The sequence below is a fragment of the Solea solea genome, chromosome 10 (genome assembly GCF_958295425.1).
Source record: "Solea solea chromosome 10, fSolSol10.1, whole genome shotgun sequence".
Classification (NCBI taxonomy): Eukaryota; Metazoa; Chordata; class Actinopteri; order Pleuronectiformes; family Soleidae; genus Solea; species Solea solea.
The window spans coordinates 11,382,317-11,397,959 of NC_081143.1; the positions used below are offsets into that span (position 1 = coordinate 11,382,317).

The following is a 15,643-nucleotide window of genomic DNA, read 5'->3' on the forward strand; positions in this document are numbered from 1 at the left end:
ATACACTGTATATTCCCACAAAACAAATTTGGTTCCCCATGTTTCAGGAAGTGTTTCTTCATGAGCATGTGAATTAAAAAGTGAAAAGACAAACTTCATGTTCAGAGACTGGAGTCCTTCTTTCAGGATCCACAGAAGTTAATCACTCATTGTTATCAGTGGAAAACAAAACAACTTTACAGGGGTGACACAGAGCAACATTAGCAGCTGCTTTGGAACTCAATATACCCTTTAATGACTCTGTGTCACTGATGAGTCACACTGTCGCTGAAATAAAGAGGTGGGAAAAAGCTCAACATAATCATCATCTGCAGTGGAAGAAGGTGAAGAGTCGGTCACTATGATGCTGACTGTGTGAGTGCTCCTGTCCTGTCTCTCATCAGACACAAAAAACAGAGGAGGAAGTAGCGAACTTCAGGTAAATGATCTAAAAATACTGTAGTTTGCATGGCAACAATTAACAAGTCAGTGACCAATCAGCAGCCATCGCCAGATGGATGATGCATAAACAGCTGCAGGATGAAGGAGTTGTGTGCTCCCATCGTCATTTGCAGATATAATCAGGACTTGTCGTTAAATATATTTAGAATAATCACAATATTGGCTTCAAAATGATGAAATATGCAGTGCATTAATGAAAATAAGCTACCTTTAATAAGAGCAGACAAACAAAGTGACTTTGAAGTTCCCTTCAGGCCCTAGATGTCAACGGAACGAAGCGTAAACTATCTCCTTCTTTGTTGTTTTCCGTAAACATTTCAGTCTCTCGTGTCATCCAAACAAAACCCCAGACGCTGTCATTTATATGCCAGGCCTGTATGTGGGGCTGTAGAGCTACTACAGAAATAAGTAAGTAAGTAAGTGCTGTGTATTAACGTTTTTGAAATAAAACTTTATCACTGTAGTGTCTTTTTGCCCATCAAAAAAGGCCACACCGGTTCTGACGCGTGTAAAATGATCCTCCATAGTCCCAAAACTGTAAGTATTTATTCCTTCCATTCTGTAAATTTAACCAAACCCATTTAATCAAATTTAAAACAATTACTCAGTCAAAATATAATATAACAAACCATTAAACGCGGTCAAAAAACTGTATGTGTCTCCTCCTGATTGAGCACCAACCCACGTTCCCTTAATCTGAGGTTTATCACCTTTGCCCAAAGAGACCAAGTCCTTCTGGTGGGAGGTTCCAAACATTAAAACAACAAAAATGTCGCTTACAAGTACAATGTATACAATCGCAGACAAAAAGAGACAGAACGAAGAAAGCCAAGACGACTGAGGAGAGTAAATAAACCCACAAGAAGAGGAAGACGATAAGGATGAAAATAAGCGACAGTGAGTCAAGTGAGAGGTGGGATTACGACACCAGTGTTTTCCCAAAGCAGCGTATTGGTTTGTCTATACGAAAACGCAAGGGTGGCATTTTGAGATTGTCCCACTCTGGGACCCATTTTCAAAAAAATGATAGAAACCGTTAGTGGATTCCTCCCCACTCATTTCGTGTGGACGGCCCCTAAATCATTCATACACGTCATGGTTCTTGCATGAGGCCAATTGGTAATTCATTTCAAAAGCTGTCAGTGTAATGGTTTTTTGAAAGCATCACCTACGCTGTGGAATAAACACTCGCTGACACAGCGGGAAACTAACAGTTAACATTGCCTGAACAAATCAATAAAATCATACCTAACGAGACAAAAAAAAACACAACCTCTTAGCACATATTGAAAATAACTTATATGGTTTTCTTTGATACTGTGGTTTGCAATGTCAGCTGCTAAACTTTAAAAACAATCCATTGTTCTGCATTTATGTTCTCAGGAACCCAGCAATTAACAGTCTCGCTCTGCAGAGTCTGCGTCTGCCCACGCTCTACGTTTGTAGTGACCTTTTCTCTGAGACGTGTTTACGTTTATCACAGGTGTTAGATTATGCAGTCCTGCATACTCTGCACAGTCAGTGAAGCATGTTTAGAGGCTGTATAATATATAAACAGCCCATTACTGCGTCAGATGAGATGTTTGATTTCTCATATCAACCATAAGTGAGAATGTTGAGAAAAAACAAGCAACTGCTGTAATGATTAAAGAATACTTCATCACCTCTGACTCTGCTGTGCAGAGAGAACTGGCATTTCACATGCACCATCATGTGTTTTTTTCTCACTTGGCCCAGACAACCAATCAAATCAAAAACCAAGCCATTAAAGTCTCTCATCAAAAGAACACTAACAATCCTCTACAGTATCATTATTGTAACATCTTAAGTAAGTATAACATTTTGGATTTTGATAATTATCAGATATTCATGGATGCTTGCCTCATCTTGAGAGTTTTAAATAAACGTGCTGCCCCTCCCTTGATGGATTTTATAAGTAAAAAAAACAGCAGTCGTGTAAACACCAGAGCATTGACCAGAGGGGACTGCAACGTACAAAGGCGCAGGACTAAATTTGGCCAAATGGTAATGGTACTAAACTGCCTTAGGACAACGGATGAAAATGAGCTATCGTGCTAACTCCGGCATACTTACGTTGTTGCTCTATGCTGACGTGTTGATAATATAACATTGTCCTAATTCAAATAAATAAATAAATAAATCACGTGGTTTGATTACAACCCCAAACCCCAGCTTTTAAAGGGCTTCCAAGTCATCAGGTAAATAACATTTTCATTTTAGGGCCAGGTTGAACCCCTCATGGCTAACAACTAAAACAGCTACTAAAAGACAATGAAGACAAATGATAGATATTGTGAGTTTTAACGTTACCTGAGAAGTTAATGGGCTGGCTCATATTTAAGATGGAGTTCTAAGAGACGCTCAGTGCATATAGTGACTTATTATGTACATCCTTAGAAACTAACGCAAGGTGTCGGCAAGATGCAGTATTCACGTTAATCGTAGGGCAGCGCAGAGGCAGTACCATGATTGTTTTATCAGTTTGATGTCATTTTACACCATTGCTGTGTTCTGTCACGTGCAGTACTATTGTAATTGGAGTCACAGAAGGAAAAAGAAGAACACTCAAAAAGCGCAGCCGTTTGCTAAGGCTTAAAAACCTGTGTTTTACATGCATGAATCCATCTGTATAGAACTTCACCTGATCATAAGCATGACACAATTCACCCTCATCTCTAACCTACATGCCGATGTGTCCTTGGGCAAGACATTTAACCCCACGTCGCTCCTGCTGGCAGCGTATGAATGAGTATGAAAGATGAGTGATAGAGGATGCGCTGTATCAAAGTGTGAGTGTATGGGTGTGAATGGCAAAACTGTAGTGTAAAGCAGCTTTGAGAAACCCACAGCGATGAGAACATAACCTCCTTGTAACAAAGCAGGGAACCCACGGTCACTGCCTGCTTGGTGCGTTTGGACTGTGACAGTACAGGACAGCGAGGCGTTCAGCGAGAACATCATCCTAAAACTTAAGTAAGGGGAACAGGGCTTTGTAAAAAGAAAAGGTCATGGTCCCCCACACCTCTGAGGGAAAGCATGTACTTTTGTCACAGTGTAGGTGCTTACATGTGACATGCAGGAAAAGTGTCGTGGTGTCATAACCCAGTGTGTTCTCCGCCAGCGCCGTGACACGGAATATTCCAGCAGACTTATAGACGTGCTTGATGCCCTCCTCAGTCCAGCTCAGGTTGGAATAGGACACGGCTGTGCCATCCCCAAAATCCAGCTGGATGTTGGTCCGCAAAGAGTCACCCTGAAACACAGCGCAGCAACGCGTCAGTACATCACGTAACACAACGCACCTACGCATCTACAGAAGACTGCAGGTCAACTCAAGACGACAGATAAGACCTCAGTGAATTTACAAAGTTGATTAAGTTCAACAGTGTCGCTTGAAGCAGGTCATACTGTGAACCGCTGTGTAAGCTCTTCCCCTCATGATGAATCATTTCTATCCCAGAGTTTGGTTCCTATAGAGTTTATTAGTGGCAGGAAAGGTCATGCACGCACACATCCAGCTGCCAAAATTAAACATTCATGAAGTTACAACATCTGAATCAACAGCAGACACGATTTAATATCAAACACGATTCAGGGAGAGAAACACATGTCCATGTTGTGCTCTCAGCCCGATTGGAAGAAACATTATCATAGTAAAAATGACATGAGTCATATGCAGTGTTTTAGAGTGAAGGGACATAATCAAATGATTGTTGTAGCCTTAAACAAATAAATAAATACAAAATCTAATTTCCTAGAGATACAGATACATTGTGCCCACTTCTGCTCATGGAATGATGGGAAGTTCAACCCTGTTCATTTTTCCCTTGTTTCCCAAACACTCTCACCAGTAAACTGATGAAATGACATTTGCATGTTTTATCATCAGGGAACTACAGTGGCCTTTGCATACAGGAAGGATGTTCTGTAGTAAGCACACTCTGTGGCTGGTTTTTCATTTGGCCTGCACATGATGGTGGTCGCTCTTCAATATTTATTTTAAAGGAAGTATACTCCTATAAAAGCATAGCTAAGGGTAATATATTACATGAAATTCCCACAATAATAATAATGAAATAAAATAATAAGATTTTTTTTGTGTGTCAATGTCAATTAAACCAAAAATCATAATTCTTTCTCACTATTTGAAGTCAGGCTCCTTGTTTTTGGTGTATGATTGATTTTGCTATCATCATTACACATTAGGGCGTTAATTCATCTATACTGTATGTCAATGATGAGCTTCCTCTTTGTGGTTGTGCCATGTGACACGTTAAGCTGCTCAATCTGTAGTTCAGGTCATTTCCCATCATTGTCATTTTTCTCAGTTTTATTCGCTTTGCCCCCGATCATCTTGTCTCATTTTTAAATATCGTCATAATGACTGCACTGACGTCTGACTATTATTTTCCATTCACTAAACGCATGTTGGTACGAATGACATGATATCGCAAGAATGTTTTAGTTGGAACGCAAAGGTTCTTAATCACTCAAATCTGCTGTTTTCAGTCATTGTGGATTAATACTGACTGAAATACAGCAGTTACATTTGTCTGTCCTGCTTATAGCTCAGTACCTGTGAGCAGCAGTTAAGCCGGCAAGGTGACAGTGACAGAATGACAGCGTTAGTTTCATGGGAGTATTTTTGGAATACACAGTAAGATGCAAGTTGTGCACGAATAACAAGAGTCCGTCAGGCAGAGAGGTGCTGAGAGGACAAGGATGACGATGACGATGATTGTGAGGGAGATTCATAACCCTTGGTCGGTTTCTTTAGGGTTAGTAATCATTATTATTTATCATATGCCTCGAGAACATTGGAGAAGACTGAGACTGAGCTAGTTTCAAGGTTGGCTCAGACAGAAGTGGATTGTGTTGATTCCTTGCCACGTAGAAGCCGATCAGAGCCTGGTGTGAACCAAAACATAAGAAGAATGTATGTGTCATCTTGAGGACTGATCTTCAGAATGCATCGTTCCCCAAAACAGTTCCCTCAGAAGGAAGGAATGAAGGAAGGAAGGAAGGAAGAGTGTATGACTGAAGAAAACATTTGCTGCTACCTCAACAAGCTTCATTCTGTTTGCTCATTACAAACTTTGCAAATATTAATCTGCAAAACAAATAATTTGGTGAATGTTAAAACAATGACAACCCTGCATTATTTAAATAAATGTTGTAACATCATCTTTCTTTCTTTCTTTCTTTCTTTCTTCAGTGTTAATATTATGTATGCATGTCACACAGAGAGTGTGCACACGAGCAAATCTGTGTATCCCAGCGTGTTTGTCTTTGCATGGTGTTGCAGTATTCAGATGCCTGCTCTGTTTTTCCTCTGGGAATCACATCTGGCATCATCCAAGGATGAGCGCACAGCAGCACAAGGTTTGTTGGCTCCAGCTGCCGTGGTGACCAAATCTGAGCTTCCTCCACCTCCCCAGGCCTACGAAGGCAAACTCCCAGCCACCCCTTGGCATATAAGACTGGAGGGATCTTCACTTGTAACACTGCATTAGGATGGCAGCTCCACTAATATGCACAATCAAAAAAAAAGTAAAACCTTTTTTTTTTCCCCCTTCTGTTTCTGCTCTCTTGCCCCTTCCATCCCTCTCTATCTGAGCCCCTTCTTTGTGTGCCTCCAAGTGTGACGACACAGAAGGTTTGCTTGAGGCTTCTGGGGATATTTTGTGTCACTTTGCCTGGGAAATGATATTTGTGATTGGCTGGAGAGAATGAGGAAGAGCTAAGAAAAAAGGGTCTGACAGCGTGGGCATTGTTTAGAGCTGTAATGAGCTGGCACACAAACAGATCCTGTGCTTGGTGATGCCAATGTCACTCAGTTGTTCCCGGTGTTCTTTGTTCATTGTGTGCCCATGCCTGCTCTCCATGTCGGCCACGACGGAATTCACTCATCTGAATGACACTGACACTGACCCGTTGCTCTAAATGTCACTCTTTGTGTGGGCATATCGCTCATGGTGGAGCACAACTGTTGTTATCGTTGACGAGGATTTGGATAAACAAAACGGGCATTTGTTGCCATGCGTGTCAAAACTGAACTCCAGTCTCCAGTCCATCACACGGCCAACACACGCAGAGGAACAACCGTTCACTAACACAATGAGAAGATGACGCAAAGTCCACACAGACAAGGCCGAACCAGTGACACTTCTTTTCTGTGCAGCAACAATGCTCGCCGCTGTATCACCATGTCACCCTAGCAAAGGTAAATTATAGTCAATGTCTTACATTGATAATAATTGGGCTGTGTATTTAGTATAGTTTAGTTTTAACCCTGCCTTTACATCATGACTGGGTCTCACCAATCTTACACAACACAACTATCAGCTTTGAAGGAAAAGCTATATTATATTATATAGCTATAAGCTCTATTAATGATTACTGGGGATGGAAATTGTTGGCCGAAACATCGAAAGAAATTATTATGCCACCACTGTACCACTGTACCACTGTTTTATGTTTGGTGTTGTTGTTATGGCTGGGACTGTGTGTACTTACCTCACTAAAGTCAAGCATTTGCAATTGTATAGATTCATATTCATGCTTCGAAAGAATAAATCAATTAAGAATCTATGAAAATATGTAGGACGATGTCATGAACAGCTCTCCGTATCCAAAGCAACCTGGATCATTTCTCATCCAAATAATGATCTTTACGACAAGGATGGAGTATGGTCGCGATGAAGTGCAGCGGATCCGAGTAGATCTTAGTAAAACGTGTCGGCAGAGCGCACTTTTCATTGTTTTTTACTCCGCGCTCCGTCTCAACCTCTTTGTGTAGAAGACGCTTTAGTGCTGCAGTTAAGGGAATAACTTCTGCCGTGATTGCATCAGATAAGCTGATCTCTTTAGTTAACTGCTCAAAGGGGGCGAGAAGTGAGAGAATGTTCTCTGGGGTGAAGCCAATGTCGCGGGGAGTTCATAATCTGTGCTGTATGCAGCCAAGTTTCACTTTTGCGCAAAGAGACTTTTCAGCATTCAGCATGTACTCACATCTTGTTGGAACCATTTTATTGGGGTTCCAAACTGATCTTGGACAGTTTTTGCATGTGTTGTTTCGATGTTAAAAGTCATTAGGCCATTATTGGCTGAAAATCTTCGGTGGCCGAATTTTCGGTGCGTCGCGAATGATTACTTTCAGTATTCATTTTTGTTCTTACTTTTCACCATTGTTGTCTCTTGTTAGTAATTTGGAAGTTGGTCACAGATTGGTCTGTGTGGCAGATATCTCATGGACCCAGCAACAAAACTTTAGAAACAAAAAATTAGAAATTCTATTCTAATTGTCCTATGTTTCTATATTGTACATTAATAGATGTAAAAATGCTTATTAAATGTGTATTATGTATTACATTTTATCTGCTTCGCTGCTGTAACACTGGAAATGTCCCTGTTGTGGCACGAATAAGGAATGATCTCATCTAAACTAAAGTTTGAATATGAATAACACTGTGAGCGGTTAATATTTGATCTAGTATTTCTCAGTAGTCCTGTGTGTCATGTTTGATCACATTGCTCATTGGTAGGAGACTCAACAGAGCTTTTCCTCTTCGACAGAGACATGTTTTATAAAAAGACAACATGAGGCAGAACAACCGCAGAACATTCTCCCCCCCAAACCCCCCCAAAATGTGAGTGGAGTGCCAAACAGATAGCGACTCATTAATATTCAAACTGACAAAACAATTACTCGGGAGATCACAAGGTTTTTAATAACCAAGATGGACTTATTGTGCAAGTCTATTGAACTGTGTGCACTTGAAGAGATGCCTTCTAACACAGAATAGGATACAGGGATGATTTGATGGGCCCACAAATCCACATCAAGCTGAACACTTGAATAAAATTACACCTTTCTAAATGAATCCTGTAGGGTTTTTCATTCCTTAAGGGGACAATTAAAAAGACATTAGAAAAGCAAAAGTATCAAGTAAAACTCGCCTGTGTTTTCTGTTGGCGAACAAAAGAACCTCTGTGATGTAAGGGCAGAAATGAAGCACGCTTGTCGCCTGTGTGCATTCTCCAACTGAAGCACTTTAGTTACCTCATTTGTGCCAGCTTAAGTGAAGCCAACGCTGATTCATGACAACACTAAGCCAACAGGGACGCACATTTATCCACAAGCAGGAACTCAGTGCTCCATGAATGCAGTGGGTGAGGATTTTAGTAATATAATCTAGATGTTTTACAAGGCCAAACGCTCGACATAACTCTGTAGTCCTGAACCCCAGGCATGACACGTAGATTTAAGATATTATGTGGAGTTTGGCAGGGGTACCCAAACTTTCCCAAACTGCTTACTCTGGCCGCCCATTCACTATGTGTGTATGCTTATTAGTCATGATTCTGAAATACATTTACATTTTTATTTGATTTGATAAAACCTTTTAAATAATTTCATCTTTCTCCAAATCATCGTGATTATTCTCTATTGCTATTATATGAAGATACATGACTTGCTTCCTATTCATACTTTGGCTGATTCCACTGTTGCTTCAACTATAGTTGAATCTGAAGTGAAGCTTATCTTAAACAGGGGGCATTTCCAAACGTATTTACTCAAGACAGTCTTTATTTGTCTCTTTAAATAATACAAAGTAATATACTTAATATAAAGTTGTGAAAAACAAAACTCACAATATTAAAAAATCACAGTTTAAGAAAGTCAATGTGAAGGAAATATGAAGGATTCTCCTCCTCATTTTGTATGTAGGCGGGTCTCAAAATATGGCTCAATGATGCACAGGAGCCGCAGTTAACATTAGGACTGCCCCTGACTAATTTTCTTCATCACCGTTGGTCCTCATTTGAGTTAATTTGTCGACTAATCACTGGCACGTTGAAGATTTGGATAGATGCTCTTTTTGCTCCCAGATCAGATCAAATCTCATTGTAAAAAAACCTGCATTTTTAGCTTCCGGGGCCACAGGGATGAGACTATTTTATAAATCTCGTTATCACTGTGTAGAACAACAGGTTTCAAAAACAGGTTTTTATCACATGCAAAACAAATGTGTGCTTTTTTTCTTACATTTCCTTGTGTGCGTGTGTGTGTGTGTGTGTGTGTGTGCCAGAGTCTCTTTAGCCAATGAAATATTTAAGGCCATTTGCGTTCCCTCTGTTGCAGGCTTCATGAATATAAATTAAACTTTGAATTCATCTGGAGAATTCTCTCAAAGAGGTCTGATACCACAAGGATTCATACTGCACCCCCCTTTTTAATAATACTGCTTTAGCGCTTGCTTTCCCTCCTCTGTCACCCCCAGACAACTCCCCTCTTAATGAAAGAAACAACCCTTGATTCCTCAACTCATCACACAGTAATATGACAACTGGGTCCAGATAACACCCCGGGGAGGACACACTTACCTTGAGCTAGCGCAATAGGAGGAAAACACTATTACTGATGCCCCAAAGCTTGCAGTTCATACCAATAGATCACATTCTGGCAGAGGAACTTGTGAGGCAATGTCCTTGTGAGCAGGCACGACTTTGAGTACCCCTCACTCACTCACTCACTCACTCACTCACTCACTGACAGGGTCTCTTACTTCTGCCACTGGCTCAGAACTCATATTTAATTGTCGAAGCCTGTTTGCAACATCGTCTGAAACAGAATTTGTGCTTTGGGATTCAGAGGTAGAGGACATCATATCGTCTGCATATAATCACACATGAGACCAAGGATGTGTCCTTGATGAAACATGAACGACGTCTCTGACTCAGATACTATAACTGAAAAATGTTTAGGACAGTAACAATTCATTTAGTTTTTTCATCAAAACCAGCCATTTGAAGAAGATCGATTTAAAGCTCTACTGATAAATATGTTATGAACATGAAGTGGAAACCGGTTGATGAGAAAAAACTCTGAAAACAGTACATATTGGACAAATCTAAGTGAATGATAATGTACTGCTGTGCAAATATAATGTTAGATGGGTTTTTCAGCTTTCCATAAAAATCCTCTGAATGCATAGTAAATGGGCCCTAATATGGTGTTCTTACCTCGTCGAGATGCACCAGAAAGGTGATGTTGCTGCCCAGGTTGGCCGTGAGTTTGCCATCTTTGCTGGTCACCGAGAGTCCTTTAGGAGGTCTGTTGGGACACTGCTGCTTCCTTGCTGTATACATTTCTTTCACTCCTTTGGTGCAATTATTCAGCACCACCTTACGATACCTTTGGAAAGGCACAACAAGCTGAGTTTCTCCATGCACCACTCAATCTTTTCAAGTCCATACATCCCCTTCAGTTGTTCTTATAACCCCAGAAGATAAGCTGAGTTTATCTGATCCATAGATTCCTGTAGGCTGTTGTGTTGGTGCAAAAACAAACTGGATGACCTCTGATATTTTAAGCTTTGTCACAGGCGGAGAGATACAGTGCAAAGCTTAATCACAACTGTGTAACACAGAGCACTCCCACTGTGATTCAACTTTAAATGGAGTTTATCGCCCGGGGGAGCCTCCAAAACAAATACAGCAGACATGTCTGACTTAGAGGGAAAAACAAGAAACATTGATTCTGATGGAAAGTCAATTAAAAAAGCAAATGCAAAGTTTCTGTTGTTCACACATTATATGTGAGGTAAATGTACTGTATATGGAACTTTTATTAAATCTGACAGTCCTTACCCAGTGCTGTTGAAGTAGTTTTGTCCCTGGCTGCAGCTTCGTGACACAATGGCGGGATTGAACCAGAAGGAGGGCCGACAGTTCCCGTCCCCACGTCTCTCATATCCATAGTCGCTGTCAGACAACAAAGCACCTGATCAATATCAGCATGTGAAGAGGGACATATTATCATACAGTGATCCTACATCCCTGTTCATCTTATCGCTCTCATTACACCAGGTGGCCCGGGGCCTGTCTGGCACACAGACCGTTGTTATTATGTATTGATTAGAGCCACTGTTGACAATGTGCTGAAGCCGTGTTTATGAAAATACACCCTGGAGGGGAGGTTTTTTTTCTTTCTTTCCTTTCACCATACATAATGTCGACTTATTCTCAGTTGCCTCCTCGTGTCACGACATGATTCACATCTCACAGAGCGGGGTGAGCCAGTGCCCATCATACTATTGGCCATGACTTTGATTTATCAATTAAATTAGCGAGCCAGAACAAACAAAACCCAACAAGCCCCGTGGCTGACCAGTCCACTTTGATTCTGTGATTACGGCAGTGTGAACTATTCATTAACAAGCTGTCCAGGCCTGTTACACAGATGCATGATGCAAAAGAGGTGAAAGGCCAGAGGGGAGACAAAACAGCCACAATCACACCACATCCACATATGGGCTCTTGTGAATGAGTATGATAAAGGTTGCCTATACATTTCCTTGACTTCACCACATTAAATTACACTTACAAAGTTAAATGGATCCATCCCTTAATTAAAAGTCCACCTTCCCTGTGGTATAGTATTCCCCACTATGCATTTTCCTCTGTTTGTGGTCTAATTCTACTGTAATTTAACAATAATGTAGACCACATTTCATGAGCAAATGTTACCAGCCTGGAATCTGATTTACAAGCATCAGCAAGTGCCTAGAAGTCAACTATTCAACCAACACAGTCAACTCTGTATAATTACACTGATTTTATTCAACACTTTAGAACACTTTTACATTAAAATACTTTTCAGTTTTTTTTTATTCCATTCCTTCAGGTGTTATTGCTCTTTTTCAAGGTTTTAGGGGTCTTTTAACGGTCTTGATACTGTTATAGTTGATAAAACTGAAACTTATGCTGGTCAGGTCAAAGCGGAAATAAATAAACTATGCGTAAATATAAATATACAGGACGTTATATGTACACCTTCTTTGTCACACTGGTCTTCTTACACTGGAAATATTTGCTAACCTCGTCTTACTATATTACATTATTAGAGATATCCTTTAAAATGCTTCACACGTTTTACCCGACACTTTTCTACCAAGACTGAAACATAACCTTTTGTGGAGAGCACAAGGAGACACATTCATTCAGGTCCTGTTCCCACACTGTGAGTTTATGGAGTAACCTGTCACATTATATTTGTGATCATATCCACCACAACTTGTCTTTACTTTGGAAACATGTATTGTTTGGCTCCATAATAATATTATCTCTTAACATTCCCAAAAGACAAAAAATCTACAAAACAAAGACAAACAAAGACAACCTTTGTAAACTTTACAAGATTTTCAGTCTTTTTGTTTTCTTTCTTTGTGTTAACTGTTATTCACTTGTTGATTTATTGGTTTATTATGTCGATCGTATACATTGTATTGTATACTATATACTATTGTTGTTGTTTTTACCATGGCCAAGTGGAAAGGGAACTACAGTATCAGTTAAGGGCTCTTTAGAGAGGTTCCTAGCTGAGTATGGCTCAAATACAGAGAAAAATATCCCTATGGAAATGAAGGAAGAACAATATCTATAAACAGTGGTGACGCGAGGAGTGCATACACAACATGGGACCATGAATAATTACTGCAGCTGTCTTTACATCAGTGATGGAATCAACTTAAACATGGACATGGAAGTTATAACCTTAAACAGCTTATATTTCAATTTTACAAAATAGCTACTGAATTGTTTTAGTTTAAGTAAATTAAGTTTAATTTTATATTTTTGGAGGTAAATTCAATTGAATTTGCGTAAAAGCATCGATACATTGCATACATACATGACATCAACATATGGCACACTACATATAATCTCCAGAAAACATCCAACAGTGAATCATCTCATATCTGTAACAACACACATGTGCGTGTGTGTGTGTGTTTGTATCATGTTTTGCTGCCGCAGATTTCACTTTCCTCTTGAGTGTGCTGCAAAAACCAAAATGTCTTGTTTTTGATAAAAAGGTGTTATCATAACTGCATATACTGGTGTGAAAATGCATATTCTCACAACACCGAAAGCTCCAAGGCCCAGAGTTGGAATCACAGTTTTTACAACACATGAAATGCCAGCAGCCTCTTCCACTCCACAACAGCTCATTTCACTGCAGGCGTTCAGGTTTCCCATACAGGGTTTTCATTTGAAAACATTTCAAAAGAAAAACTGTTAATTCAAACCTTTTTGATGATCAGTTGAGACCAATTACACTTGGGATGTCTTTGCAGATTTGTTTACTTAAATGTAATAGTATAAGGAGCTATAAACACAAAAACGTTTGTTGTTTGTAGTTTGTAGTGTTAACTACTGTTACAGCGCCACATATAGGCCTGGTATATATACTACACTGTCTAAAGTCGTTATGGGCGAAAAAGAAAAAAATCTTACTGGGAAACTTCTGTTTTCATGTGGATGAGGAACTAAACACAGGCCACTTCAACGGATTATGTGACAGAAAAGCTCTTAACAAGAAGAAGAAGACAGAAGAGGAAGACTCTAAAAAAGTGTACGAGTCTGTGTCCTACAGCAAGCTGTAACACAACTTGTTTTTGTCCTTAAGAGACATTTTAAAACGAAAACCAAGACATACGGATACCTTTCCCGTTTTTAACAACAATCTGTTTAAATTTGCCAGCATGTGCCGAGTGAGTCCCTGCAGAGATGTAAAACAAGATGTCTCTCTGATATTTTACAAACACTACTTACATACCTGCTGTATGTTGGGAAGCCATTTTAATGCCGCCTGTCATTACAAGACAAAATCATGCAACCCTTTAGGATTTGCATACAAATAGACCCCATCTCTTATCAACAGAATTACAAGCTTGGCAAACAGACATTACAGAGACAGACATTGTGAGCAAATTGCATAAAATGGCCCCAAACTTATCAGATTATTGGGAGAACTCATACACCCATGGAGCAAATTAATGAGACGCATGAGTAGCATATGCAATGGATTCCAAATAAATGGCAGGGGGGGGGGGGGGGGGGGGGGAATAAGGCCCTGGAGGACGAGCAGTGGAAATCCTGTGTGTGTGTGTGTGTGTGTACAGAACTTCCTCTCTTGCCCACACTGCACGCTCCCGTTGTTGCATGATGACACACCCCACTCACTGTAATAAACCACCCACTTTACGCACTTACAAAGCAGGTCCTTTGCTCAGATGAAATATAAACACGTCGGTCGTTTTCTGCTACAACAAGAGCAAAATGAGACAAGCTCATTGTAAATACTGCATGCAAATACTAAGTAACAAATACTCTTTAGTAAAGCATTAAGCGTGGAGTGAGAACACTGTGGCCTTTTCATTTATTAGTTGTACTTCTGTGACAGTATAGGGACAAGCCGATACCATACTCAGTATCGGTCCAATACTGGTCAAAATCACTGGATCAGATAAAAATGTAAAATCTAATCAATCCAAAAATCCATATTGGGCGCTTCACTATGCACAGACTGTAAAAATGTGAATACAAATCAGAAACAGTGTGGGGACAACGTGGGCTCAAAGAAGAACAACAACATTAAAAGGAGGTTAAAACTGTATGAGTAGGAAGAAGATAGCTTTTAAAAAGGGATGGTAATTAAAAAAAAAAAAACTCAACCAGCTGCTGAGAGATGCCAAGAGGCACCACAAGGACATTTTAGAACAAAAGTTTATGTCTATAGATTCTGAAAAAGCTGTGGGACTCCATGAAGGTAATGTCTACTATGGAAACTACTGAAAAGTTCCTCGTTACTGATAATGATCTAGAAAAAAGCCAATGAATTGAACAACCTTTTCCAAAGATCTGAAAAGAGAATTTGCACAGGAAAATGTTTCCACTGATCCAGATTGCAGGATTGTCTTTTATCCAGTCAATCTCTGCACTGCTTCTGAAGGCATGTAGAGATGAACTCGTCCCAGCTTGGTGCCCCGTTTCCCAGCAGTCGGTGGAGATGCATAGTGTGCCTGCATCCTGGAGAAAAATCCATTATACTTTCTATAGCTAAGAAAGAATGTCCCACTGACAACAACGATTTTAGATCTGTGGCCCTGACTTCTATCCTGATGAAGTGCTTTGAGTAGTACATGGTGTCTTTGCTTAAAGCAGAGGTCAAATTGGCACTTGACCCACTTCAATTTGCTTACAGGCAGGGAAGGGGAACTGAACTGATAGCATCAGCCACCTGGATATTAAAGCACTCAGAAGGCACCAAAGCCTCTGCACAGATTTTAGTTCAGGTTGTAACACAGTCCAGTCTCACCTGCCGATTTTAAAGGCG

The 15,643-nt window shown here is 40.1% G+C and overlaps 1 protein-coding gene across 2 annotated transcripts in view; it reads right to left on the reverse strand.

Annotated features, from left to right (window-relative positions):
• Window positions 1-15,643, reverse strand: part of sorcs3a (sortilin related VPS10 domain containing receptor 3a) — a 265,119-nt gene that overhangs the window by 21,024 nt on the left and 228,452 nt on the right. For both annotated transcript variants that reach the window (XM_058641383.1, XM_058641384.1), the window contains exons 17-19: window positions 11,116-11,229; window positions 10,489-10,660; window positions 3,529-3,715 (exon numbers count right to left, since the gene is read on the reverse strand). In XM_058641383.1, coding sequence (XP_058497366.1) covers window positions 3,529-3,715; window positions 10,489-10,660; window positions 11,116-11,229 — 473 coding nt within the window. The remainder of the gene's footprint in view (window positions 1-3,528; window positions 3,716-10,488; window positions 10,661-11,115; window positions 11,230-15,643) is intronic.